The sequence below is a fragment of the Branchiostoma floridae genome, chromosome 3 (genome assembly GCF_000003815.2).
Source record: "Branchiostoma floridae strain S238N-H82 chromosome 3, Bfl_VNyyK, whole genome shotgun sequence".
NCBI lineage: Eukaryota > Metazoa > Chordata > Leptocardii > Amphioxiformes > Branchiostomatidae > Branchiostoma > Branchiostoma floridae.
This window is the reverse complement of record NC_049981.1, coordinates 8,220,621-8,246,950: the sequence shown is the minus strand read 5'-3', so window position 1 is coordinate 8,246,950 and position 26,330 is coordinate 8,220,621. Positions and strand designations below refer to the sequence as shown.

The window sequence follows — 26,330 nt, the reverse complement described above, 5'->3', positions numbered from 1 at the left end:
GTGCTTCTTTCATGAGCTTACATTCATAAAACGATGGATATCATAGGAAAGGAAATTACACAAGCTTTCTAATGATAATTATAATACATTGAATTCATCCTGCAACAAATAGAATTATGCTCTAACTTTTTGTGCCGAGTTTAGTTTTAGAACCAACTAATTTCTTTAGAACCGACTAATTTCTTTGATAGCTCCCTATTTTATATTTGCAATACGACTGCCCGGTCATCTTGAGACATATTCGTGCTAATTCAGTTCAGCCATGACGTCATAGGTGACATAACTTAAGGAGATAATAGTGGTTGTGGCCTATACACATTGCAACGGCCATTCTACATATAGCCTAACCAACCAAACTACCGTGACGCATCATCAGTCTATCATACCACAGGCCACATGTGAATTATGCTGGCACCAGTAGTATATGCATGTACAATGTGGTGAGTCGGGATGATGTACCAGCTCAGACATGGCTCTGTGAGGAGCACACAGCAGCTGATGAAGCAAATGAAGCGACCCCTTACCCTGACCACCGGCCCGGCTCCAAATTTTCAAGCACTCATTCGCCAAACATACGAGCCAGTGAACAAGTTCAGACAGGACTGGGGCCATCGCAGCTCCTAACAAGTGCTGCAGGATGTGATGGATACCCGCAGGTCTGCTGGGGGCCCATCAGCTCAGTGATAGCGGTTCATGAAGATGGGCTGATTTAATCCCAATGTCCAATATAAGATCAGTGAGGTCAGCTGGGTGGTCCCCAGTCCATTTGTACTGACAGTTATACATGGTCCTGGCCAGGGTTTGTTCCAACAGGGTAGTCGATCATGCTGGCTAATCTACTACAATAGAAAAACATATCCATCACAAGTTAGAGGGGAGTCAGCTGCCAGGTGTCTGGGTATGTAAAAGTGGTGGATGACACTACTGTGAGAGTTGCTACTGCATTTTATGTTTTTGCATTACAAAATCACAATACAACTAGACCTCATTTGAAACAAGTACCTAGCACCTCTCAATCCGAAATAGTTTAATTTTTCAAATTTGACGCTGTCCCTTACAAGAATGGAATCTTCAGAAACCCTGCTTTGCAAATGGAGTCCTGTATGTCCTTTTACTACTACAGAATTGTTCCCACAACAGACTATAAAAACAGCAAAAACCTTTTTCCTTTCCTACCACAATATAAGGTCCCTGTAGAAATACTAAGTTCCAGGGAAGTTTGGAAACATGGGTCTGATGCTGCACATTTTATCCCAGGCCTTCTGTTTCATATTCTATGCTAGCCATGACAACTCAACTGGATGCATTTGCTTGTTATATCATTTAGTAGCCCTTCAGAGTTGTAAGGCACCCCATAGGCTCAGGACAAGGGCAGTTACAGTAAGCATTCATATTCATAATCTTAATACTCTTAATATTCTTTTATCATTATCGAGTCTTTAATCATTCAGGCATTCCATAAGATCATGCAAATTATAACCTTGTTAGATGGCTTGAGGGAATGAATGAGTGATTGATTGAATGAATGAATGAATGAATGAATGAATGAATGAGTGATTGAATGAATGAATAGATAAAAAATGTACACCAACCTTTACATCACTTGTCTGCATTCTTGTGCCCACCTTCCCCACAAAAATGTCATCAATGTCCACAAGGATGTAGCGCTCCAGGGACAAGCTCAGTTTCCCTTGGGAAAGGTACGTGGCACTGTCCAGGAATAGCAACCTGGGAAAAATCAACAACAACATGAGTTCAACATTACAAGAGTCCATTGAGTCAGTGACTAGAAGTACATGTAATCAATGGACTCTTGTAATGTGAACCGGACTAGTGTAATGAAAATATACATGTATATTACGTTAATGAAGGTTAGACATCCAGGTAATAAGATATGCCAAAAAGCAGATACTCAAGCAACTGGATATAATTTGGAAACTGACGAAAACTAGTGCATACTAGTTGTAACGTCTGACCGTTTCCAAAATCATATCCAGTTGCTTGAGTAACTGCTTTTTGGCATACATGTATATTAACTTCAAAGACAAAAGCAAACCAAAAATAAGACCTCCTGTTAATTAGTAGTGGTTTGATATAATAAATATCATTTCCCTTACGAAAAGTGATTTTATGCCTATTCATCACCAGGTCCCCTACACTTTACTTCCTTCCACTCCCACAAGTCCTACTTTTTCCCCTCACTTCCTGTCACTCTGTGGCGAGATCTAGACATGCTTAGCATATACAGGTATGCAATGTATTGGCACCATTTCCCCATCACATACTGCCACTTGATTTAATTCTATTCAAATATAAACAGACACTCAAGAACGCATACATCCATACACATGTTCTTTATCCCTGTGCACTCCTTTTGGGTAGTCATGAAACAGTGTCAGGCAATCACACAAACATCACGTTTTCCATCAACCTTGCTTGATGGAAGGGTCATGTGATAGGATGACTACATGCCCAGATCAGACCAGATCCCATCCTGGTTTTACCTTGTCTCCGCACAATGTTACTCTCTCTGCTGGATGTCACATACAGTTAGTAAATGGACCCTACAGAGCAATCCTATACAAATAATCACAGAAGCTCATACATGTAGCTTGCTATCTCCAAAAAATGGAGAATCCGATGCATGGTATAGTATTGGGTGTGTTTATCTCCATGAAAAATGGATAATAGTTATGGCTGTATCTATGTGTCTGTCTGTGTGTCTGTCAGACTGTGTTTCAGTTATGTAGGTGTCATTAAATTTTGCCTAGTCAGAATACTGAAAATGCAGAAACTTTCGTGGTGGTTTAATGTTTGCCGAGGCCGCTTCACCGCGAACATTTTTCCATGGCAGTAAGAGACAACAGTGTATGGTGCTACCGCGAACTCAAAACCACCCTGAAAAGTCCTTATTCCTTAAAATTAGTTAAATGCATTTACAGTATTTCATGGAGACATGAGGTCTCTGAACTCTTGTTTTCCTCGAAATGTGCTAGTCTCGCCAGTCTCAATGACGTGACATGAAGCCAATTACAGAGTCAGATGTAATTGACATTATCAAATTGATGCTTTCTTCATTTTCCCAAGACATCTACATGTATCATTGATTATATTATGTTTTATGAAAGATGCACCGCATTCAACATTAATACATGTATTGGTCGGTGGATTGGAAAATATCATAGCCACAGGTGGTATTTCATCCCCTAAAAATACGGCTGTCACCTGAGAGGATATTAAGAATTGAAATAGCAGCCAAAAATGTCATAATTCAGTTCCTAGAATTATAGCTTATTAGGTGAAGCCAGCAAGCCAAGCCCTATGACAGATCAAGTCAGATTACTACTGTCCCTATTATTGTATTGTGAAATGTGGTTTATTACCTTACCATAGCACATTAGTTCCTCCCATGACTTTGAGGCACATCGGGTCGTTCTGTTCCACCTTGCTCAGTTCTGAGCTTCTCTTTTGGCTCTGTACCAGGAGCCTGGTTTATGCTTGTTGCCAAACTCAGTAACAAACATTTGCCGTTTGAGTAAGCTGGTCGTGACATTCAGATTTGCCACGTCAGAAATTGCCCGTTTTGTGATGCTTTATAGTTTTTCTGACTTTCATGAGGAACAAGACAGGCTTGTTTGCGGTCATCTGTAGCACACCTTGCACATCAAAATGTTTTTACAATGACTATAAAACATTACCATTGTTCAATGCTATCTATGTTCTTTATCTAATAACATGTTCTCAACTAAAAACACAAATTCTATCACACGATGTGTGCACTCCACACACGTGTGTGCAATTTTCACACATAGGATTGTGACACAGGCTTTTATGACACCATTTAATGATACACAAACTTAGGGTGGTCATTAGGTCATTAACCCTTTGTTACAAGGGCTGCAGAAATTCAAGATACAATTTAGACCAGGATCCTGGGACAACTAAAATCTTATAATTGATCATCTTTAACTAACTGCTAAATAGCACTTTGATTTGTTACTTCAGCATTAAGGTATCATATCTCATAACTGACGATAGTCATGCAAATGAAGTACAAAAGTACCAGCTTTGCTGATAGGAAACTTGACAAACTTCCACCTTAAGTACTTAAGGGCAAGTTTCAGTATTTAGTGACACATGCAGATGGCATACTTTCAGCCTACTCAAAATGATTAGGTACTCTTGGCAAAAGTGACTGTAGAAATGCTTTTCTTGGGATATGTTTGGATTTTCGAGATGCTTATTACAGGTAAAGATTGATACCTCTATATTGTGTTGAATTTTTAGCAATATTTTATACATGTAAGTTAGGTGTTTTGGTGTTGTTTACAGGCAGTGAAAAAGGGGTGAAAAGCTAGGTCACCACCTATGTTTTGATCCCGTATTATAACATAATTCTGCCGTAAATTTTTCCTTGTTTTATCGTCAAATTATTCTTTAGAGGCCAGACAACCATGCCAATGTGAGTTTTTCATGTTCTAAAATTCAGGTAGGTCATTTTTGATAGCCTCTTTCTGCCATGATTCCAATTGTTAAGAATAGGCAGTCTAAATACCGAAATTTGCCCTGCAAGTTCTTTAAACAAACCTGATCCTGAAGGACATTTATCAGGGGGTAGAAATATAGCTTTTCATATGCATGAAAATATCATTCTCAGTGTTACACATTAATTATCATTCAGTGGTAACAGATTATTTCTTACTAGTAATAGTCTAGTAATAGACTAATATATGCTTACCTGTGGAGCCAGAAGTTCAGATCATTTCCAAAGAAGACCCTCTGGATGCCGTCATACAGTCCAAGGTCTTGCATAACTGTAACCAGGTAAGACCTGTCCAGGTTCTCATTCACATGTACATATTCAAGACTGGACGTTTTGGCGTACGCTACGGGCTCGTAGGTTGTGTGGTTGGGTTGAAATATCGTCCAGTCTTCTCCAGGCAGGTTCCCGCGCCACGTTTCCCCAGCCCTCGTTAGATAGAGGAGCGGGCAGTCAGGATTTAACGAGCAGTCCTTCAGTCTCAGGTTACTGTGCATGTACAAGGGAAAGTCTCCAACTCTTTTATTCAAAAGGTTGTCTTCTGATTTTCCTGCAAAGCTGATGATGCCGACATTGAATTCCAAACAGTATCTATCCAGAATGTCTCGATTCCACTTGTCCATGTGTAGGTACTTGTTCAGATTTTCAAAGATAACCAGGGAATATTTTCCGTGGCCTACCTCTGTGAGAGAAGGGAAGCTCTTTCCACTGACTATTTCTGTCTTGTATTTTAAGCGGTTAGCTTCAAGGAGGGCAGCGATTTCCTGGCCAAGTTTTGAGTAGGCACTCTCCACAAACACCAGCGCAGCAGGCTGAGTTCTCGAGTTCTTTGCCACATCACGCATTGGTTGGGGTCGCACTGGGAAAAACGGGTTGGCTTTGGATTCAGCAAGTTTACAGTTTGCTTGTGGCGGTTCCCATCGTGGATTCTGTTTGGTTTGAGAGACATAATAGGCCAAAATCCAGATAGACAACAAGCTAAAACCCAAGGCCAGAATAATTGCTCGCTTGATGTAAGGCTGCGGAATTCGCAGTGCCCACTTCATACTCGATCCACCTCTTGTCGTCATCCTTGAAAACAAAACAAAAAATGCTCTCAACCGGGGTCAACCTGGAAACTGCCGTTTTCCTCCATCAGATCCTATTTTGATGAATAATTTTTCTGGGAACAGCCCAAGAGTTGGTCCGATTACTTCTTCTCAATTACAAAAGCAGGACAGGTCCGTTGGGAATTAGAGGTGGATGATCCTTTCCGACGATCTGTCTTATCTGACCTTCTGGTGAAACCTCTTCACAGTAGTGTTTTATCAGGCTAGATAGTCCTAATGTCCCACATCTTCACAGGGCACTAGCACTGTTTGTGTGTGTTGGAGGGGTACTGTTGAATCCACCTTCAAGTGCTCCAGGCTAACATCATGTGATATGTATGCTGATCCCATGAGTTGTTCTCCATAAAAGATTAACTCCAAGAGACAATAGAAGATATTAGCTTTCTGACTTTTTGTGGACTTCTTTCGTAAACAGTGTCTGATGTCTTTCTCAGGTGGTTGGAAGGGTCACGACGGTGTCTGGTTGTTGTAGGCTGTTCCTCCTGAAACATATGGAAAAAAAACAGTACATTAAGAAGCACTCTCTGAAGCAGTCTCTTCATTTCTGTATACAGTTTACAATATTCACATTCACATTATGAAGGCTATACAGGTGAGTTTCAAATATGGACTGAATAAACATTTCAAGAAAATGCCACACCATGGAAAATCAGTGCCTTTAAGTCGCAAGTTGTAAATTTTGATAGAACATATTCTCAGTCAGTCAGACATTTAACAACTTGATGGATTCATGCCACTCCTGACCCTGATACACAGGAAGGTGAGAACTACATGTACATGAAAGCATGAGAGTGAGTGAGAGAAAGCATATTGAAGCCTGGCATAAGGAATGCACAATGGTGTATTTTAGCAATGCAAAGAATCTGAACCTTCTGCAGATAACAAAGGGAAATCAAAGTGGACACCACTGTACCACTGTTTAGATAAAACCTGTAGTTTCCAATGACTGAGTTAGACAAAAACAGACTACAATGCATATCTGACATAGGTAAAATAATATAAGCAACGCTCTTACCCTGATGGTTACAATAAATCAAACAAGAAAAAATGGTTTCTCCTCAAGCTAACACTGTGTGATTTGTGTCAGGTGATCGGGATAGGCAATCAATAAACATGGATTAGTTGAGCCAATTTTCCTTACCCTACTGAAATACTACTAATACATCACACACATACACACACACACACACACACACACACACACACACACATATATATGTCTGACCACCTGGGAAAATATGCTGACCCTTCGTTTTCATACCTCTGTCATTGTGTTGGGAGCCCTGACTGACATTTGAGAAGAAATACAGCTGATCAAATATGCAGGAAAATTAAGTTGTTTCTTTAATTCTTATGTTACAATTTCGGTGACAATTTCCAACAATGTATTACTTCATCATTTTTCAGACCTAAAATACCATGTACATGTTAAGCCCTTCCAATGTAGACAAATCTGCATTGTACCATTCCCAACCCAGTAAGTATTAACCTGATTACCATCTGTGGTCAAATATTAAATTGATTAAGATCTGCTATAACCCAATTATGGTCTCCATACAGGTGTAGCACTCAAGCACTGAGCAGTATGTGCTTTTAAAAGTGCATTTTACCAGACTCAACCTACCATAATCTTTATTGCCAATCAACTCGACATTTGCTTTTAAGCCATAGTCGATATACTGTACAACACTTTCAGTGTGTTTGTGTCACTATAGATATAAGAATGCAGGAAAAAACGTAACATCACAGAATTTCTTTCCTTCCACGCACCCATTCTTCATGCAATTCCACGGTGTGTTATGATAGCAAATATTGTGTTTTTAGCAGGACAAGAGAGACAAAAAAAGATACAAAGAAGAAGTGGCAAACAGCAACATGTGCATTGAACATTTGTCAAATCAACATATCGCTTGAAAAAATCGCAGTAAATGTGGCGGCATTATGGTAATAGATGTTACTCAGGATGGTCTATGAACATCAAATAAAGATGACTTCACAATGTTTGAAGGAATACAGGCCAAGGAGGGTTTAGGAGGCTTCCTTTTACATGCATTAATTACTGCTGTGGCAAAAATTTCCAAGGGAGAGACAACAAGGAAAAGGATATCTTTTAGACCCCAACCAACAGTTTTACTATAGTCACAGAATAGTGTGATTCTATAAGCACAACCACAGGACAAGATCCAACATGTTATTACATGTATATTACGACAGGCTGGCAATGTCAGTAATTACGAAAACCTGTATTAAGCTAGACCTCCAAGCTGCCATCCCATCCTAGAGCAGTACTGACGCTAGGCTTACCTTATATAAATCAGCACAGAGCAATGGTGCACAACTCAGACCTGGTAGTTACTGTACAACGCTGCTGGGATTAATACCAGAGGCAGGAAAATCCGTATTCAGGAGCCTCGCCCTGTTGGAGCACCTGCTACACTGCCACTTCACTGATAAACTTTCTACCGTCAAGTGGGTACAGATTATCCCAAAGATCTACAATCATTTTGAAGAACAACTGATCTACAAAGCTCTCATACATTCCAGAGGCATAAGAACAACTTCAACTCTGCATACCGGATAGGCGACAAGGACAAGATTTCTCGAAGGACAATGGTCAAGAGTTCAGAATGATCAAGCACTACAGATCGTCTACACCATGACTGCCACTTGACATCTGTCAGATGCATAAATCAAGGAATCTTGTGCAACTAGGGCAGCATACCTAAACATAACATCAGGCACGGGTACTGTTCCAGAGGTTTTATACTGAATTCGACAGAATACTTGTGGTCTTCAATAACCCCAGAAACAGTAAACAAAATGTTAATTCAATGGGCTTCTATTATGCAAAGAAACTCAACTCAAAATGGTACTGACTTCACAGCAATAACCATGTATTCATTCACTAAATTTAAATTTTTGAGTTAGGAATTGCACCTTCCTTAGAATGCCACAAATCCAGAGTGTACTCAAGCATAATCTTATTCATTAAGTACAGCTCTGGTACATCGACATTCAGTATTTTTCCATCTTACCACAGCCCCACAACAGTATGCAGCCCTATTAGTATATTGATATGATGATCTTTATTTGCATGTTCCTGCCCATATAGGCTACATGCAGCAATTCGACTGTGTTACATCATGTGCATGGGATACTAAAGGTTAAGTACAATACACCTGGAGCCATGCCTATTCCCTTTTCTTAAACATGTGAATACGAACTCAGAGTTTCTGTTGTACAATGTTGTCATTATATGTACAAACAGGTTGTCAAACCTGCCCAAACAACCACCTCTTAATCAGTTAATGCACCCCATTCATGATGCAAAAATACAAACAGTTTTATCTGTTTGGCCTTACACTCCAACTCAGGGCTCGAAATACCACCTGCATATGCAGGTTAGTGCAGGTAAAACTGGAGCTGTGCAGGTGTTTTTGGTGCCTACCTGCACCTAACCTGCACTGGTCCATGTACTGGGTTTTATACATAAATGTCCTATGATGTAGGTGTATATGGATTGTTATTAGCTGCATTGACTGCTACCACCTACAAAGTATAAAAGAAAAAATAGCAATGATCACTAAACAATTTTAGTATGATCAATACTTCCTTAGTTGTGAGTGGTGCAGGTAAAATTTGTCTGGTGCAGGTAATTTTCAATGTTACCTGCACCAGTGCAGGTATGCAGAAAAAAGTATTTCGAGCCCTGCAACTGCAAACAGTTTGTATTTTGCGTTCATGAACAGGGCTTACCTGACCACCTGGTCATTACAACCAGTCTTTCTCAGTCCCAACAAATTTTCCACATTGATGCAAGCATTTAGCGACCTTCCCAAGACGACCACCTCGGCTCCCCATGTCATTGTACTCATTACGTTCCTGTCGAAGTCTTTGAAAATCAGTAGGTTATAAGTGGTGAGAAAAACAAGGAGGACCTGTGATCAGAGCTTTGCGGGTCGTGTTTCATGCCATGAAATCTACCAACACATTGTCAAAATGTTTGACTGGGGTTCCCTTCACATTTAAACTAGAAAGAACTGACTTTCAGCAGAGCAAGTTGACCCACACACTTCAGGTCGCAGCTCAATTGTCCATGTTTTTTTCCCCTTCTAACATTACTGGATGTCGCATACAAAGTAATGAACACAATAATTTGAATTTTGGTACACATTCATAAAAGGCTTTGAACTTTATAATCATGTCCCAACATTTGAAGCTGCGCACCTTACATTCTATTTCTGGGTGAGGGTGCAAACTTATATCTATTACCCTTCATATCATTAAGTACATAGTACTAGTTACATGTACTTTAAATAATTTTCAAACAACACATGCATCTCTTGTACAGTTCATTTGTCTCAACGTGTGTTTCCCAACCCAGAATATCACACCGTTTCTCCAAATTGCTATGATGTAGCTCTGCCAAGTGAGAGGTTGACTTGAAAGGCAACCCCCAGTAATGGTTCTAACTGTATGTACATAGTTGATTCATCACTATGTCTTACAAATTCAGTGCAATCAACTGTGATTTACAGTGTGACTCTTTCTATGGGACATTATCACTGTTATTGTATAATGCACCTTAACAGCTTCTGGTTTCTGAATGCAGCATATAAGGTCTCCTAACATGTCCCAAAGGATTTTATCATAAGTATGCAATCAGCCCGCGTCAATCTGCTATGTGAGTTAGCTGTTGGTTGATTAGACATGAAGGAAAAGGATGACCCTCTGTTCAACATGATTACTTCTGCCACTACAGAATACAGATTATTCATCATACTCATCAAAGATGGGTGACAACAACGAAAGGTTCATGACCTGGTGGCCTTCCATCTAGGTTGAGGTCAGATGATGATGAATATGCCTTGTACACGACATTATACAACCATGTATAATGTATGTATCCAGTGGTTTTGTAGATGTTCCTTGCAGTTGTATACACATTTCTACAATAGATTCAATAGTACAAAATTGTAACGCACCAGAGAAAAGTGTATCAGTCTGTGGTTTAGTTTCCAGACACTGCATTTTAATGTGTTACACAATTTTTATTTCTTCGTTTCTTCACCATCATTGTTTCTTAGCCTGATAAAATCTGTAAAATAATTCTTTTTATGATTTCAAAATCAGTTTTCTATATAGTGTCCATTCCAAGTCACCAAGAGGGTTTTTAAGTAACATTTGTAAGTTTGAGTTATTTTCAATAAAAGAATATCTAAGCCACAAGTGTCCGTAGGATACAATCCTCCGTGAATCAATTATAGATTGTATTGTGGGATATAGGTAATTTGCATTTTGCAAAAAAATTGCATTATAGTCATTCAACTCTTTCTTTCACTACAGTCAATCAGCTTATACTCTTGAGGTCTCATTGTAGAGTTTTTTTCTTCCCATAGACGTCTATGTTATAATACATGTTTTACATGGCCACGTTCATAATGAAGCTACATGTGCGTGAAATGTCAGCAGATTTTTCATTCTATGTTGAGCACATCTACTCTATATACATTGTAATAGGACAAAATTGCCAATGACCAGAATCCATATGTTTGTTGTTTATAGCAATTACAAGCTACAATCATCAATCATCACAAGAGGCACTTTTTCGCTGTTAGCGTACAACCGCACCACTCAGAACCCAGGACTGTGTACCTCCGACCTAGCGAGCAGATGCCAAACTTTACCTGCTAATTTCTTCACTTACAAGGAAGCTTTCACCAATCTAACTTTTGAGATTCAGCTGGATAAAAGGGAATTTATCACTGCTAAAAACACACGTCCATGCAGCCGTTTATTTCGGCTCGGATCTCTTTTAGTGTACACACTCGGAGTAATATAAATGTATATCAATAAGACATTCAGTACAAACCTAGTGAGGTATGCAATTGCAAATGAACAGGCTAACAAGATTCTAACTGTGAAGCATTGCAAAAGGGAGGGAATAGATAGACCGAGACTACGACTTGTAGGTCACATATACCTGCGCTTTATTCCCACTTTCATAACAACACTCCCTTCAACACTAGATAGTTCTAAGGCCTCGTTCATACTAACTAATGAACTAGGCCTTAGAACCATCTAGTGTTGAAGGGAGTGTTATATAAGCCTTGCAATTCAGATTTCGAGCCCAACCACCGAAGCAGGATTCATGTGGCCCAGTCTGAACGGCGAAGTCGCATAGAATCCAGCTAAACCGCAAACTACCTTCAGGATCCACCTTGCACGAATTGCAACTAAGTCTAAACGGAAATGTGGCTTCAGGTCAGCTTACTTCGCATATTGACCCGGTCGTGGGTCATGTGATCATATGAAAATTTAGCTATTTTCCGTGCCAAACCAGCTTTGCTGGGAAATTACACAGATCCTACGGCAGACACGCTACGAATCGACGAGTTTGGTGTCTAGACACATGAGAAGACACAGGTAGTTCTAGCTATCTTAGGGGACGTGGACATTCAGCTGAAGCTCAAGGGAACATACAGAAACAAGAACATGTATATATAAATTGGCCAAGCACCTAGAAAGGCTCTGAAAAAAGTGCAAGCCGTTGCGTACAAAGATTTAAAAAAACTTGAAGATCAAATACCACAAGGTACGCAACCACAACTCCAAGATTTTGACAGAATAACGTATCCATTCTATGCTGAATGTAGCTCGAACCAGTTTGCAGTTTGGACATGATTTTGACTACTCGCGCGAGATAAGATCGTGTCTGTGGTGTGCGACTTACCTGATTCCGATTTGGAAGGCTTACTAAGAGGGCCTGAAGGAGATGATGCATATTTAGCTCCCCCCTGCTGGCCTTGTGAGATCCCGTGGGGGGGACATCTCGTAATAAGGGCCCTGGTAGCGCGATGGGATTGTAATCCTCAACATCACTTTGGATCAGCCTGCGCTAGCTCTTCATTTCTGGACCAAATTGAAATAGCCGTGAAATTTGCGTTAACAACCTGCATAGATGGCAGTTTAAGTGATATGAACAAATCATGATGATATCCTTGATGTGCGATACATGTATATCACATGTTCACGTCAGTATTTTGTACTTTCAGATTTACAATTTTCCAGGGCCTGCATTTGCATGCTTGTAACTATAATACCTATCTTCAAGCTAAATAAATAAAGCAAGTATCTTCAACCACAATATACTGTTGTTAATTAGTGTATAGAAGTCTGACAAAGTTTCAGCATCATTATAGATATTAACTCTAGAATATCAAGCATCACAGAACTCTTCGAAAAAGCAGAGTCTCAAGATAGACATATAGCCTAGCTGGCAAATACATGGAGCCATCTTTATACTATCTGATACAAGTACAGAAGAAACATAATCTAAGGCCATCAAGAATTTCTGCTGAATTTCTTTTAGAAAAGTATAGCAGCTGCACACAAGTCACATACATCATAGAACATACAGGATGTAAATTTGTATTTATGAGTCCAAAGACAGATCCAAAGGATATGTAGCTTCCAGTCCTTCCACCATAAAACTCCCCCTAATTGTATTTCCTTCGCCGGAGAGTAGACGGGGATCCTCACCCAGACAATCAACAGTCAAGTTTACACGACACGTTTACGGGGGGAAACGTGAGGCGCATGTGGAAACTCCTGATGGCCGGCTGCTAATTGGGCTGACAAGATGCAGGGATGGGACTCGTACAGTTCCCTAAGAATACTGCATGAGTTATTGTGGATAGATGATGTTCTGAGGTAACCAGGTAAACTGAGCACGTCCTTTAAAACTGATCCAACAATGCAGGTCTAATCCCAACAGGGTTGTGAAACTCACGTTTGTCTCAGGGAATCAAAGAAGACCGATGATCTCATCAACAAGGTACGATTTATTTCACAAAAGCATTGGAACTCCTGCAGATGCCAGTCTTACATCATGCTTTCCCATTAGGAAATACTTTGGGGACTGCCTCACAAGTCCTCATGCGATAACTGAACATTGAACTTCTGAACTTTCCCATCTTTCCCAACCGTCTATGCAGCCATTTTCAGCGATCATCAAACAGATCTCATATTCAGATGAGGCTGTAAGATACAGGTAGTAGGATTTTCTTCCACTCCAAGCAATCCATTCTTTCTTTAATTGGCACAGCCTGTAGCCTGTGCATTGATGAATGCATCAAAACTTGAAGAGAATGACTGTGACAACTCTTTGATTGGGCACATTGCATATCAACCATTAAACATGATTTAACACATTCGGACATACTGTAAATGCATTTAAGTTCGCGGGGATTTAATTTTGCAGTAGCGAGAAAAAGGACTTTTCGTGGTGGTTTTAAGTTTGCGGTAGCACCTTGCACTGTAGCTTCTTGATGTCATAGAAAAATGTTCCCTTGGTTTTAAGTTCGTGGTGAAGCGGCCACCGCTAAAACCGTGAACATTAAACCACCATGAAAGTTTCTGCATTTACAGTACTTCACCTCACATTGCTTTAACTTTTAAGACACAGGTGAAAGAAGAAAATCGGCAGGTACAAATGTAGGTTCTTTTTTGCACTCCCGGTATAGAGGCAGTTGTGAGCATGGATGGGTGGTTGTTCCTCAAGAAGTCACGCAATACTTGCAAACGTATTAATCCACAAATAAACTATTACAAAGAAGAGTTCGGAGACCTCATATCTCCATGAAATAGTCTGATAATGTAAGTGACTTCCACATTTACCTAATTTAATCTTGCTTGTGAACACCTTTAAACAACTTACACCGGGCAGAATGCTGATTGTGGCAATCATTTCCACTTAGAAGAATTATGGCATTTTCACAATAACTATGCACATCAGGGACTTATTTGCATAATTGGTGTCCATTAATGTTCCAACTGCCACAAACTACATATTTCACAGGACCTGGTATTTTGGGTCCTGTAGTGGAAAACACTACAAATATGGATTTTCCTCATGAAATATGCAAATTAAGTTCCAGTTTGCATAATTTGCATTTATGATGTACCAGTACATCACCTTCTACATACCAAATATCACAAATGTCTCGTTCACTTGTTCAGTTATCTTCCTGATAAAAAATTGACAAAAATGCCCCTGCAGTTCCAGAGCAACCTGCTAGGGGGCCCAAACATACACCATGTATGCCCTCAATACTTTCTATTCACAGCATTTTCTAAGAAAGCACATTGTCATCCAATTGTCAATTTGTCAATATCTTGACATACTTTGCAAAGTCTGCAGTAATAACTGAGATACTGTCTGAACCAAGCAACCACGGCAACCTTGCTGACATAAAAACCTCTGCCCTTACAAACCAAAGTAATTTACCTTTCCTTCTGTATCCATGGGAGGACTTTTTGCTCGACACTTGACAGCCACCATCCAATCATCCTCTGTAAATCACACAAGTACCAGTAGTGCAGTAAGCTGCTTCACTCTGGGCATGTGACATTATCATCATCCATTACTGGCCGTAAATGTCAGGAAATGGGTCCTTGATCCTTGTAGTGGCCATACCCTCATTGCCCTCATACAGAAGCATTAGATAGGCATATACACACATGTAAACGATGAACTCTCTTCTGACAGGAAGATTTCCTCAAGGATATGAAAACTAGAGTTCCACGAGCACATCCCTTAGCCAAATAATCATGCCTTTATTCAAGACTTGAAAGTCTTATTCATGAATTATTAAAGAGTACCTACCCCGACATCAAACGACAGCATGAACGTTTGTTCCCCACAAACCCACGAACGCTGCCAAAAATGGACACACACACTCGGCCCACTACTAAGGGGGAGGCAACTAATGGCTATTGTTGGTGGGCAGGAGTGCCCAGTTTCTGACATGCGGTCGGCACACGTGCATAGCAGCGTATGCATATGTGACAGGTATTCTACTGTGACAGGTTTTCTACTGTGTTTGCTGCATGCATGCTCATGACAAAAATGACAAATTAAGACGAAGGCAGCTCGGGCACTCGAGGAGATGAATCTATAGGACCCTACAAAAAAGTCAGCTAGTGCAGAATCCCGTCTCTTATACATACCCTGCTTTACACACGCATCCTGCCCACGAACAAAGTAATGTTATGCAACTTGGCTCTCCTTCCGAAAACAACTATACTCGGTAGGCGTAGTCTTCAAAGAAGGCATAGCCTTTTTCTTTGGCCATTTCTGTCTCACTGGGGCTGTTTTTGATGGAGGTGTTCGAAATAGTATAGGAAGTTCTATTTGTTCGATAAAGTGTTCGACAGGATCAATCCATTGATCAATTATGCTGTTGACAACCTCCTAAATTATTCTGTTACGATTAAGGTGTTTTAATAGTTTTTCTTCAACTATAGTATAGATACCCCTGGCTGAGAGAGGCATAGGGTACCATGGCATCCCTTGATAACCACGTCCATTGGGTCTCATTACAGGAGGAGATACACATCATTTCATGTCTACTTTCAAAGCAAACTCCCAGAAGATGCAGAAAATAATTGCTGACAGAAACAATTCTGTCAGGTTCATGGTTGCATGTATAATTAATCATGGTACATGTGATATCATATCATATCTGATGCATCATTGATAATGTTAATCTTTGAGGCTGATGAATATTTTGGAAAGCCCAAACCCACCTGTTCACAGGATTATGCATTCCTTGGTGACTTTAACCATCCAGGATCTATTAATATTATTCCATCAATCTATGTGCGACAGCAGGTATTTATAGCAATTTTTTCAACATGTTCCACTGAAATTTGATCTGATAGTTCCTACTGTTCATTCATTTTGTATGTTATACATACATAACATAGCATTGGAATGTCACAACTGATCTATTTTGGGGCATGGATGATGGAAAAATATATTTTTAACTTAAAGCAATGGAATTGACTTTCATATCCAGTGTCCAATCCATTTCTGCTGACAGCTTCTCCCTATACAGCAGTCAGGTTCAGACAGATAGGAACTTACTATCCAGCATTTTGATTTCATTCATGACTTTCCACTTCACATTTATTTCAATGTAAAAATGCATCTTTTAATGGGGGCATTCCATTTGAAATTACGGGAGAAATATTGACATGATTCATTTAATGTTGAACACATGTATGCCCTTCAATGTGTAAAAAAAATGGCAACAACATCAAGACACCTAAAGTCTTTCCTTTATGGTAATTTTTGACTGCAGTTAGTCTCGCACTGCAAGAGGCACTGTCGTGCTGCTAGTATATGACCAAACCCAGGACTGTGAAGACGCCCAAGCTTTAAACTAGCTTCCACTAGTCCGAGGCTTGAGATCAGCTGGCCTATCATTTGCATACAATCCTCATGAGTCAGTGACTCTGACAAGTGACATGTTCAACAGTTGTTTTTTTTCCAGTTAGATTTACTAGCTGATTCGTTCTGGACATGCTGTGGTTGTAATGCATTTGCATAATTAATGAGAAAATATTATATTTCCATAGTGGTAAATGATGGGAATTTCATACTTAATGAAGTGGACCAATTTTATAGATAAATCATGCAAATTAGTTTTATATTTGCATAATTTATAAGAAAACACTAAAAACATTCTCTCTGCTACAATACGACTTTCATACTTCGAGATTGTATCTCTTGGATAGACAGGATGATCAACCAAGACAAATTATGCAAACCATGACCTTATTTGCATAATAAAATGGAAAGATATTTTAAATACTGTACTCGAAAAGATTCAAACCATTTGGCGAAGGTATGAGGTCATGGAACTCTAGTTCTCAGTGATTTTTATAACTTGCAGCAGGCAATTCACAAGTCTGTAGAGACCGTGAGATGCATTTACCTAAAATCTATGGACATCTACTATCATCTGACTTGCTCAATCTGCAGTACCCTGTTGTGTAAGGGTATTTCCAAGCGTCAATCAGGTACAAGTGAAATCTACCTTGTACAAGATCATAAAAATAACATAGTGCTAATGCACTGTAACCAACAAGCCTCCAACTTTCCATCTTACTTTTATCCAAAATCTTGCAGCATTGACACAGCCAAGACACAACAACAGAAGTGCTCCAACTCAAACACCACCTTTACATGCAACCTTGACCCAAGATTAACATCTGAACCTACCAAATCCATTACCCTCCACGAAAGGTAGCTACATGCCAAACAAATGATAATAGTAGAAGCAAATGGTGTGACTCATGTCCCTTTAAAGCTTTATGTTCAAAATGCTCCCTTAGGGGCTTGTATATGATCCTGTGTAACATCACATCTGTATAATTACCTCCTTAAAACTTGACAAATCCAAGGAGAATCCAAGGAGAATCCTGAACATTTGGTCGAAATGTTTGATCTTTATCTCTCTTCCTTACTTAGTTACTAGTGGCAACTTCTTGCCTTAAGAACCCTGAAAAACAGTCCTGTGTGTTCTTTGGTGCTTACGTGCTTCACATGGGACTTGTGAAATGTGTAAACATACAAGCACACACTCCTAATCACAATAACAACAAGAGTTCGTAGACCTCAGGCCTGCATGAAATGTATTGGGTTTCTGTAGACCTATTGTGTATTTTTGCCTTTTTGTCTGTGGTACGTGGTTGGAAAAATGAGCTTTTTACCGTGTTGGTTGTGCACCATGCAAAAGTCTGACTCTGAAATTCCATTTTCTGAATTTGTAAGTTTGGACATGGATGAACATTACTTATTTTGGATTTCTTAAGTATGTAACCAACCACAGTACTTTGAAGTTGTTGAGACGCTACCTTTTTTTGTCTCAGATGGCCCATGCACATGTAGTTACTCTGTCACATGATATACTAATATCTTCCTATTTCAATGTACTGACCTAATGCAGCTGCTAAGTCTCCTTGGTTTGTGTTCTTCCAATGATATTCATTAAAGATTTATTTCTGGGGTGTTATTCACTTGACATCGGAATGTTACTCGCATAATTTGACCAATGATACTTTTATCTGTAGTTCCATAGACATTAGACAACATGAATAGTGGTAGCCCCCATGCAGCAGCAACAGTTAGTCCCCAGGGTGGTATGATATTTTCATTCAATCCATCCAACCCAAACCTAAATCTCCTGTAGTATCTAAGCCAAATTTAACAGCACAATTTACTATGAAAAATGTCCTTGTCAATCCCATTTATAGATGGCAAGCTGCTGGCAATGGAAGCTTTGAAAAGTTCAGAAGCTGTTGTAGTCAGAGCAAACACCCAGCAAACATCCCCGCAAACCAATGAGCAGTTGCTTAGAAGGGGAATTTCATCATATATTTGCCGCGACAAAATGCAACAAACGATACTGAATTCAAAACAGAACAAAGCTAAGCCTCCACCACTTAACCCTGCCTGTACCATAGATTAAGCAGGCCCAAAAACCAAGCGAATATGACTAGCCCAAAACAACAAATTACCTGTATACAGTATGGAAATGGCATTACCAAAGAAACAAAAAGAAACACAGGACAAATCATACACATACCTTTCTCTTATGCCCACACTCTATACAGTTCTCCTCCACATTAGAAAATTGCATCTTCTTCTGTTTAAGTTCAAGTTCAACCATGATTGCCAACAGGGTAAAGGAACTTGTACCGGAACTTAAAACTCAGTACTATACAGCTCTAGAAACACCACAAAGAGTAATAAGCAAACTCCAATTATACCTGACCAACAGATATATAATCTGGCACACTCCCGTCATCTGGCAAACTGTCAGTGCCACTAAGTAACCTGATACATTGAAGGTGGCCCAGGCCAGATGATGGTTCTACACCCAACCATAATCTGTTTTTAAAACCAAGCAGATATTGGGAGGATGCCCCAACCACACTAAAACAGGGTCAACCTATACAGTATCAAGTTCAAGCACTAGGAGGCCCAAAATCAAACCTGACCACCAGGACACCACAAACAACTCACGTACCAAATGGCAACACAATGGCACCTTGCGTTCCGGAGATACAGCGCACGCCCCGTGCCCGCACAAAAGGTAACCTAAAATGTCAAGTTCAAGCACCAAGGGCGCCAAAATCAAAATTGAGCATTATTCAGCCACCGCCGACACATGTGCCAAATATCATCGCGCCAGCACCAGCCGTTCAGAAGATATAACTCCGGAAACACCCCTCCCGGACACAAAATTCGACCTGCCGGGTCAAGTTCAAACGCGACAAGGCCCAAAGTCAATCCTAGGCAACAGGCAACAACCCCCCACCCATGCACCAAAAATCGTTGCAATCGCGCGTATCGTTCCGGACACACAGCGCCAAAAGTGCCCCCAAAACACCAAAAATGCCACCTTCAATGTCAAGGTCAAGCGCCAGGAGGCCCAAAATCACACCTGAGTGTCAGGCTACCACCCCCAACCCACGTATTAAAAATCGTCGTGCTCACACCATCCGTTCACGAGATACAGCGCCCTACATCCCCGGCTACCGAAAAGTTTCCACCAGCATCAAAACCATACCTGCATACATGCAGGTAAACACCTCTACAGCGGAACAGTCCTTATTCTGCTGGGAGGGAGGGCAAAGTCCCTTCATACTCCCATGATAATGCTACTTATTAATCACAGTAATGAACTTGTGACTTCACAGGGGTGGCAACCATATTGATTTCTATAGGCTGGAAGGCATTGGGAGTGATTTAATGCTTGAACAAGCTGAAAGCTAAGTAATTTTTCATATTCTAATCTTCAACGCATATTTCAAAGAGTCCGGGTTGCCCAATTTTAGTCACTGCAACTTTTCTCTTCATTGACAGTAAAAAAATCATCAACTCAGGGCATATACATGTATGATGACAGTGAAAACAATTACTAGTACGAATGTCAGAACTATGGTTGATACACAAAGCCTTTGAACATCACAGACAGTAATTCAAAAACTGTTGTAAAGTGCTAAGGAAATTTCAATGGACACATTGTCCCAAAATCATTATTTTTACATCACTGTATGTCGGACCAGTGGTGTGCATACATGTACTACAAGTTACTGTACAAGTCAAGACATTCACCTCACATGAAGACATGGCCCATAGTGTCCTCCAACATGGCTGATCAGAACCTGTGTACTCTACCTGACCTTTGACACCTCCTGATATCTCCATTCCCCCAGAGAGTGACAGCCCGTGGGGTAGGTGAGGTTCCCTGCTGGTCCTGTTGTGATTAGCCTGAGCATCTACAAACAGGGTCCATCTGCCACTGTTTAGATGGGACTTACAGTGATGATAAATCAGCAGGGTAATCAAAACACTCTCTTCCAACTTTCCCCATATTCAGTTGAGTGCCTGTACATGAAATCCCTATCTGAATTCCTCAAGCTAATAAGGCACCAGCTTCAGTTCCTATCCTCCACCTCTGTCCTCACAGCTTACTTTCCTTTGATTACTGAAACATGCATTCACTTTGCTCCTGTAACTCAAACAACAGGAGCTTATTAACTCATTTGCATTAAATTCGTCAAATTTGTTGACTTTGTTTTAATACCTGTGTCTCCTATTGGACCATCCAAAATTGTCTTCAGCTAGACGTGATCGTCTTACCTTTGTTTCCTACTGGACAATCTAAAATCATCTTAACTGCTATCTTAACGTGTATCTTATTACCAGAATGTCTAACCTTCATGGAGGTAATGTATATGCAGTTACATGTAGGAACAAGGACTTAATACCCAGATAAAGAGTAACACTCAGAAGAATGTACCATTCACAAAACTGACCAAAGCCAACAACTGAACAAGTAACCACAAGTAACAATATCAGTCTCAAGAATTGGCAAGATGCGTAAAACCTCACGACAAGTTACAAGGAAATTGCCAAGAAAGGGCTTTCCCTGGCCATCTGATGCTCCTTGTAGGTACAATGTCAGTCACTCCTGGCATTGAAGGGTAGAGGTCAACAGCAGGCACCATGTCCAATCCTAAACTTCATGCTTAATCAGGACTGCCATCAATACCCTACAAGGTGGGGTAGAAAACTTGGAGTATCAATGGTTTGTTTTCTGACATTCTTAGCTGTTCCCTGACTGACAGAAAAATACATATAGTATCATATGGGATTGAATGAATGAATGAATAAATGAATGACATTATTGCTCAACAATTGCACAGGGTACAATGTATGACAACCAATAAAAATGCTTAATTATGCAAATTAGGTCTTCATCTCCATAACATGTATATCATTATGAACATATTTGCCTTAGCTACCTGCAAGCCTAAAGATGGCAATCTATTGTTCCTTTCTGCAGTTATCCTCTTCCGAAGGTCTTGACAAAAATGCCCCTGCAGTTCCGAAATTACATGTTAGGGGGCTGACACTTGGCCCAATATGTCATGGCACTGAAAGCTGTCTACCACCTAAATGTCAAGACCATATCATGTCTGGGACAAGAAATACATTGAAAAAACTGCTATGATAGAATATTCTCATTAATTATGCAAATGTGATCTAATTTTGCATAATTAGTACTCAATTCTGTACAACATTGTCTAAGGTACCTACATATCAAAATCATGAAAATCCGTTGTTCCCTTCTTGAGTTATCCACTTAAGAAGTTTTTGACAAAAATGCACCTGCTATCCCAAACCTAGTCGCTAGGGGGCCCAAACTTATGTCTCTTCTTCCTGAGCACAAGAGCTATCTAACATCCATAAATCGTGACCATAGCTTGTTCAGAACTCGAGATAACAAAACCGGAAGTTACACTGCAGTACCAAGGGAAGTTGCTAGGGGGCCCAAAATCTAATCACTTCCAGCTTTCGTCACACCCTACCAACACACCAAGTATGAAACCAATCCACCCAGCCGTTCTTGAGTTATCTTGTTGACAGACAGACAGACACACACACACACACACACAAACGCTACTGAAAATATAACCTCCATGACATTTCATGGAGGTAATAATAAGTAGCTATATATATGTAAAAGTAGTATGAAACTTTTGGATACATGTGTAGATCAATGTATTTGATACAGTAGGATCCAAACTCATTTGCATAAATTCTGAAGGATACAGTACTCTCATGTCCCTAATAAACATACCCTCCGGAATAAACATACCCCCCGGACAAATCGTCAATATCTAATAAACGTACCCCCCGGAATAAACATACCCCCCGGAAAATTACCAAATTGACATGTATTAAACTGTGACCATGCTACTTCTGTCCAAAGAAAAGAAAAGGAGATGATAAGCAGGTAGGTCTTTTTATTCATTTATGCCTAAGAACCACATCAGATAGTTCTATAAATGATGAGCAAAAGAACTATAGATATCTTGTTCGAATCATGATGTTTTCTCAATTTTTTAATAAAAGGTAAAAATTCGCGGTGAAGCCTGCCTTAGGGGTCACCTGAGTATAGGGGCCACGTAACTGGCCATGTGGTCAGTTTTCGTCGGTCCCTTGGATTTTTCCCGTTGACCTAAGCATTAAGAAATAGTCTATAGCGGTCACCTGTCGAATGCGGTCGCGGCCAGACGATTTTCAGTCCGGCCGCTATGCCAACACTCGCGGCCGTCACGGGCGCGTGGCCGGCCGCGTTACGCTACGTAAATAGTAAATTATCCACGAGGGGATCACTTTTTTTTTCTGTACTACATCAGCAAAATGTCGGTTCAACTTGGACTTTTTATGAAGGAGACATTGAATAAAGGAAACATTGTGAAAATTATGTGATCTTATGCAAAGTGTTGTTGAATTCACGTGGCGTTTTTTTCTCATCTCAGACTCTTTGCACTTCTACCCTTCTCTACATCGTCATTTCTGTGCAGACTGGAAGGCTATATGGGCAGATTTTATAAATAGACCGTCCGTTCATGTATCTGATGTTTTAGGTTCTTGAACTGCATGTACGATGTCCCAATTTTCGTATTCCGCGGGTCAAAAATGGAAACCTCCGTCTTTGCATTTTTCATGGCGTCGCAGCAGCTGATAAACAAGGTCACTAGGGGTCAGTGGACGACTCCACTTTTACCAAGGTAAAATACCGCAGCAAGATTTCTGATGTGTAGCATAAAATAAAGTGATTACGGTATAAAAACGATTAAAATCTATTAAATAAAAGTTATTTATAAGAAAACTAGACTAAGGTTGATTTTTGTCAAAGAAATAAGCCTACGTAGAGAAAGTTTTATTTCAACGTGACCATCTCGGCATAATGGCACATGCATATACAAAGGGAAAGTTGTGGCGGTTTGATGCTTAGAAATGATTATGAACTTGCTGTTTTTACCGACGAATTCCTGTCGTTTGGGAGAATTTGCGGCGTCAAAACTCATATCACAAGGGAAAAGAAGTTATAGTTGTTATTTTTACGTCCAGCATTTATCATGTGAACGAATCACTCTTCCGCCTCGCTGCCGAAAGCGCATGGAACCACAAGACCGGAAATTCCTTGTGCAAGGTGCTGGTTTACGATGTAAACAGAGACTATAAACTACTACTAAATTAAAACTAAAAGTTATTTATGTAAAAATTGTATTTCATAACATCAGTGTGGTGTTTTATTTTCCCCCAAGAACAACATTTACTTCGTAGCGTCATAGCGAGATCGACCGAAATCACCGAAAGAGTACCGCGTACGCGTATACGCTCATGGAAATCTGCGCTGTTTCGCCCGAAAAATAGGGAATTTTGAGCAAAAATACCGCGGAAATATGGGCAGAAAACCCCCAAAACTTCAATTCTTTGAGGGTCTTGGCTTAGCAAAGCCCCAATTTTCAGAAAAAAATAAACGTACCGTCCAAAATAAGAACGTACCGGGTGGATTGTGAGGCTGAAAAAAATAAACGTCCCGGTACGTTTATTAGGGACATGAGAGTACGCAGGTACATGTACAACCAGAAATAAATATTGCAGTATTCAACACCTACTTCTCACTCTGCTCCTTGTATATCACTTCAAAGTGTCGTAGAGATCAGCAAAAAGCCTACTTGTCCTTCTGTATCCTCTGACAGCAGCACATCTGAAAAGGCTTGCTGCTCTCTTAGCGCTGTGACCACACAGTGGGTCAGTGTTATGATAAGCAGTCCTCAGCCTATTCCTCACATCGGAGACAAAGAAAGAACCATTCTAGCACAGGACAAAAGCAGGAGTCAAATACTTGACCTGCTCCAATCAGCTTCACAATGGCACCATCAGTGCTTCCCATAGAGCTAGTTTTATTTGCATGTCTCTTTTGGCTCCCCAATAGATGCCTGTCTTCCATCACATTTCCTGCTCTACTTCTTCAACATGTCCTGCTTTTACTTTTCTCTTCCTCTTCCCTACAGTTATGCAGGGCTCCTGGAGAATGGATGGATCAATTAATGCCGGCGAGCCTTTCTAACCTGAGTTGCTGGCAGGTCCATTTGCCTTTCATGCTGGTGACTTGTCTTATCCCAACCCTTTGGCAGGAGGACAAAAGGTCCACTACCTAGAAATGAAGTCACCACACCTCTTGGATGTATTGGTGATGGTGCGGCTGACAATACCATCTGTTCTATCTTTCCTGGAGCATCACTGCTGCATTTATCAATACCTGAGAACCTTGAACGCTTGGCAAAAGTATCTCCTTTTGGGGCGGATGCAAACATACACAGCAGAACTACTTCTAGTTTGTTACCTCCATGAAATGTCATGGAATGGAGGTTATATTTTCTGTTATGTGTCTCTGTCTGTGTAGATGATTACTCAAGAACGACTGGATGGATTGGTTTCATACTTGTTGTGTTGGTGGGAGGTGATGAAAGCTTGAATCGATGAGATTTTGGGAGCCGTGTCTGTCGTTATAATCGATGTAATAATATCAAAAAACAACCCCTATATTTGAGATATATTGGTACAGGCATCGTGGTTTCCCTCTTTGTTAATCACCTTATCTCAAAGCAGATGGTGAGGTGATTTGTTTCGCCAGTGATAGCCATGAACATATTTTTTTTTTTTTGGATCAGTTGACAACAACTGTTTGGGGGAAACGATAGCCTCGACTCAAGAACGGCTGGGTGGATTGGTTTCGTACTCATATTTGAATATGATAATTAACTTTGTATTTATCCACTTGTGCCTTTGGGGACCTGGTGTGCTATACTTCGTTTGTGCTGATAGATGTTTCGTGCTCCACTTGGCATTACGCTGATGTTGTGTTGGTATGTACTTGAATTGTTATATATCTGGCATAAACTTGTCCCTGTAACCTATATGTGGGTATTGGTTGATGGACATTTTGTGTCTTATTGCTTGTGTTGAAGATGTGTTTGTATCCTGATGTGTCGCAGTTATTTGTTATGAATTCTGAAACATACTCTCTACCTTGCAAGTTGCCAGTACTATAATAACGTGATAATGTAAACATCATAAAGATTCCCCACACCTGTTGCATGTTACCATGGTGCCCATGTGATAACTATCCACACAACTAGTAGAAATAACACGAATATCATTACATACAACGTACAAGTCATCACCAACAAACATAAAATCGACAAAAACACTGAATATTTCATGGAGGTATGAGGTCGCCGAACTCTAGTTTACTATGGATCAAGAGGGTGGAGGTTTGAACCCCGGTCGGGCATGGTGTGAAGGGCTGCATCAGTCAAAAATGGTGATGTAAAGCTGCATGGTGGCCCGAGTATATGGGTTTATCAAGATGGTTATTATGTATAGTATCAAGAAGGTTCGCCAAAAATAGTATCTTATTACCTGGATCTTATTACCTGGATGTCTAACCTACATCGAC

At 40.2% G+C, this 26,330-nt stretch overlaps 1 protein-coding gene across 1 annotated transcript in view; it reads right to left on the bottom strand.

The window, feature by feature from the left end:
- Positions 1 to 26,330, bottom strand: part of LOC118412417 (bifunctional heparan sulfate N-deacetylase/N-sulfotransferase 2-like) — a gene marked incomplete in the record, with an annotated part of 83,613 nt that overhangs the window by 21,256 nt on the left and 36,027 nt on the right. Inside the window, 3 exon segments of the mRNA XM_035815267.1 lie at positions 1,593 to 1,728; positions 4,739 to 6,131; positions 12,383 to 12,561. Coding sequence (XP_035671160.1) covers positions 1,593 to 1,728; positions 4,739 to 5,610 — 1,008 coding nt within the window.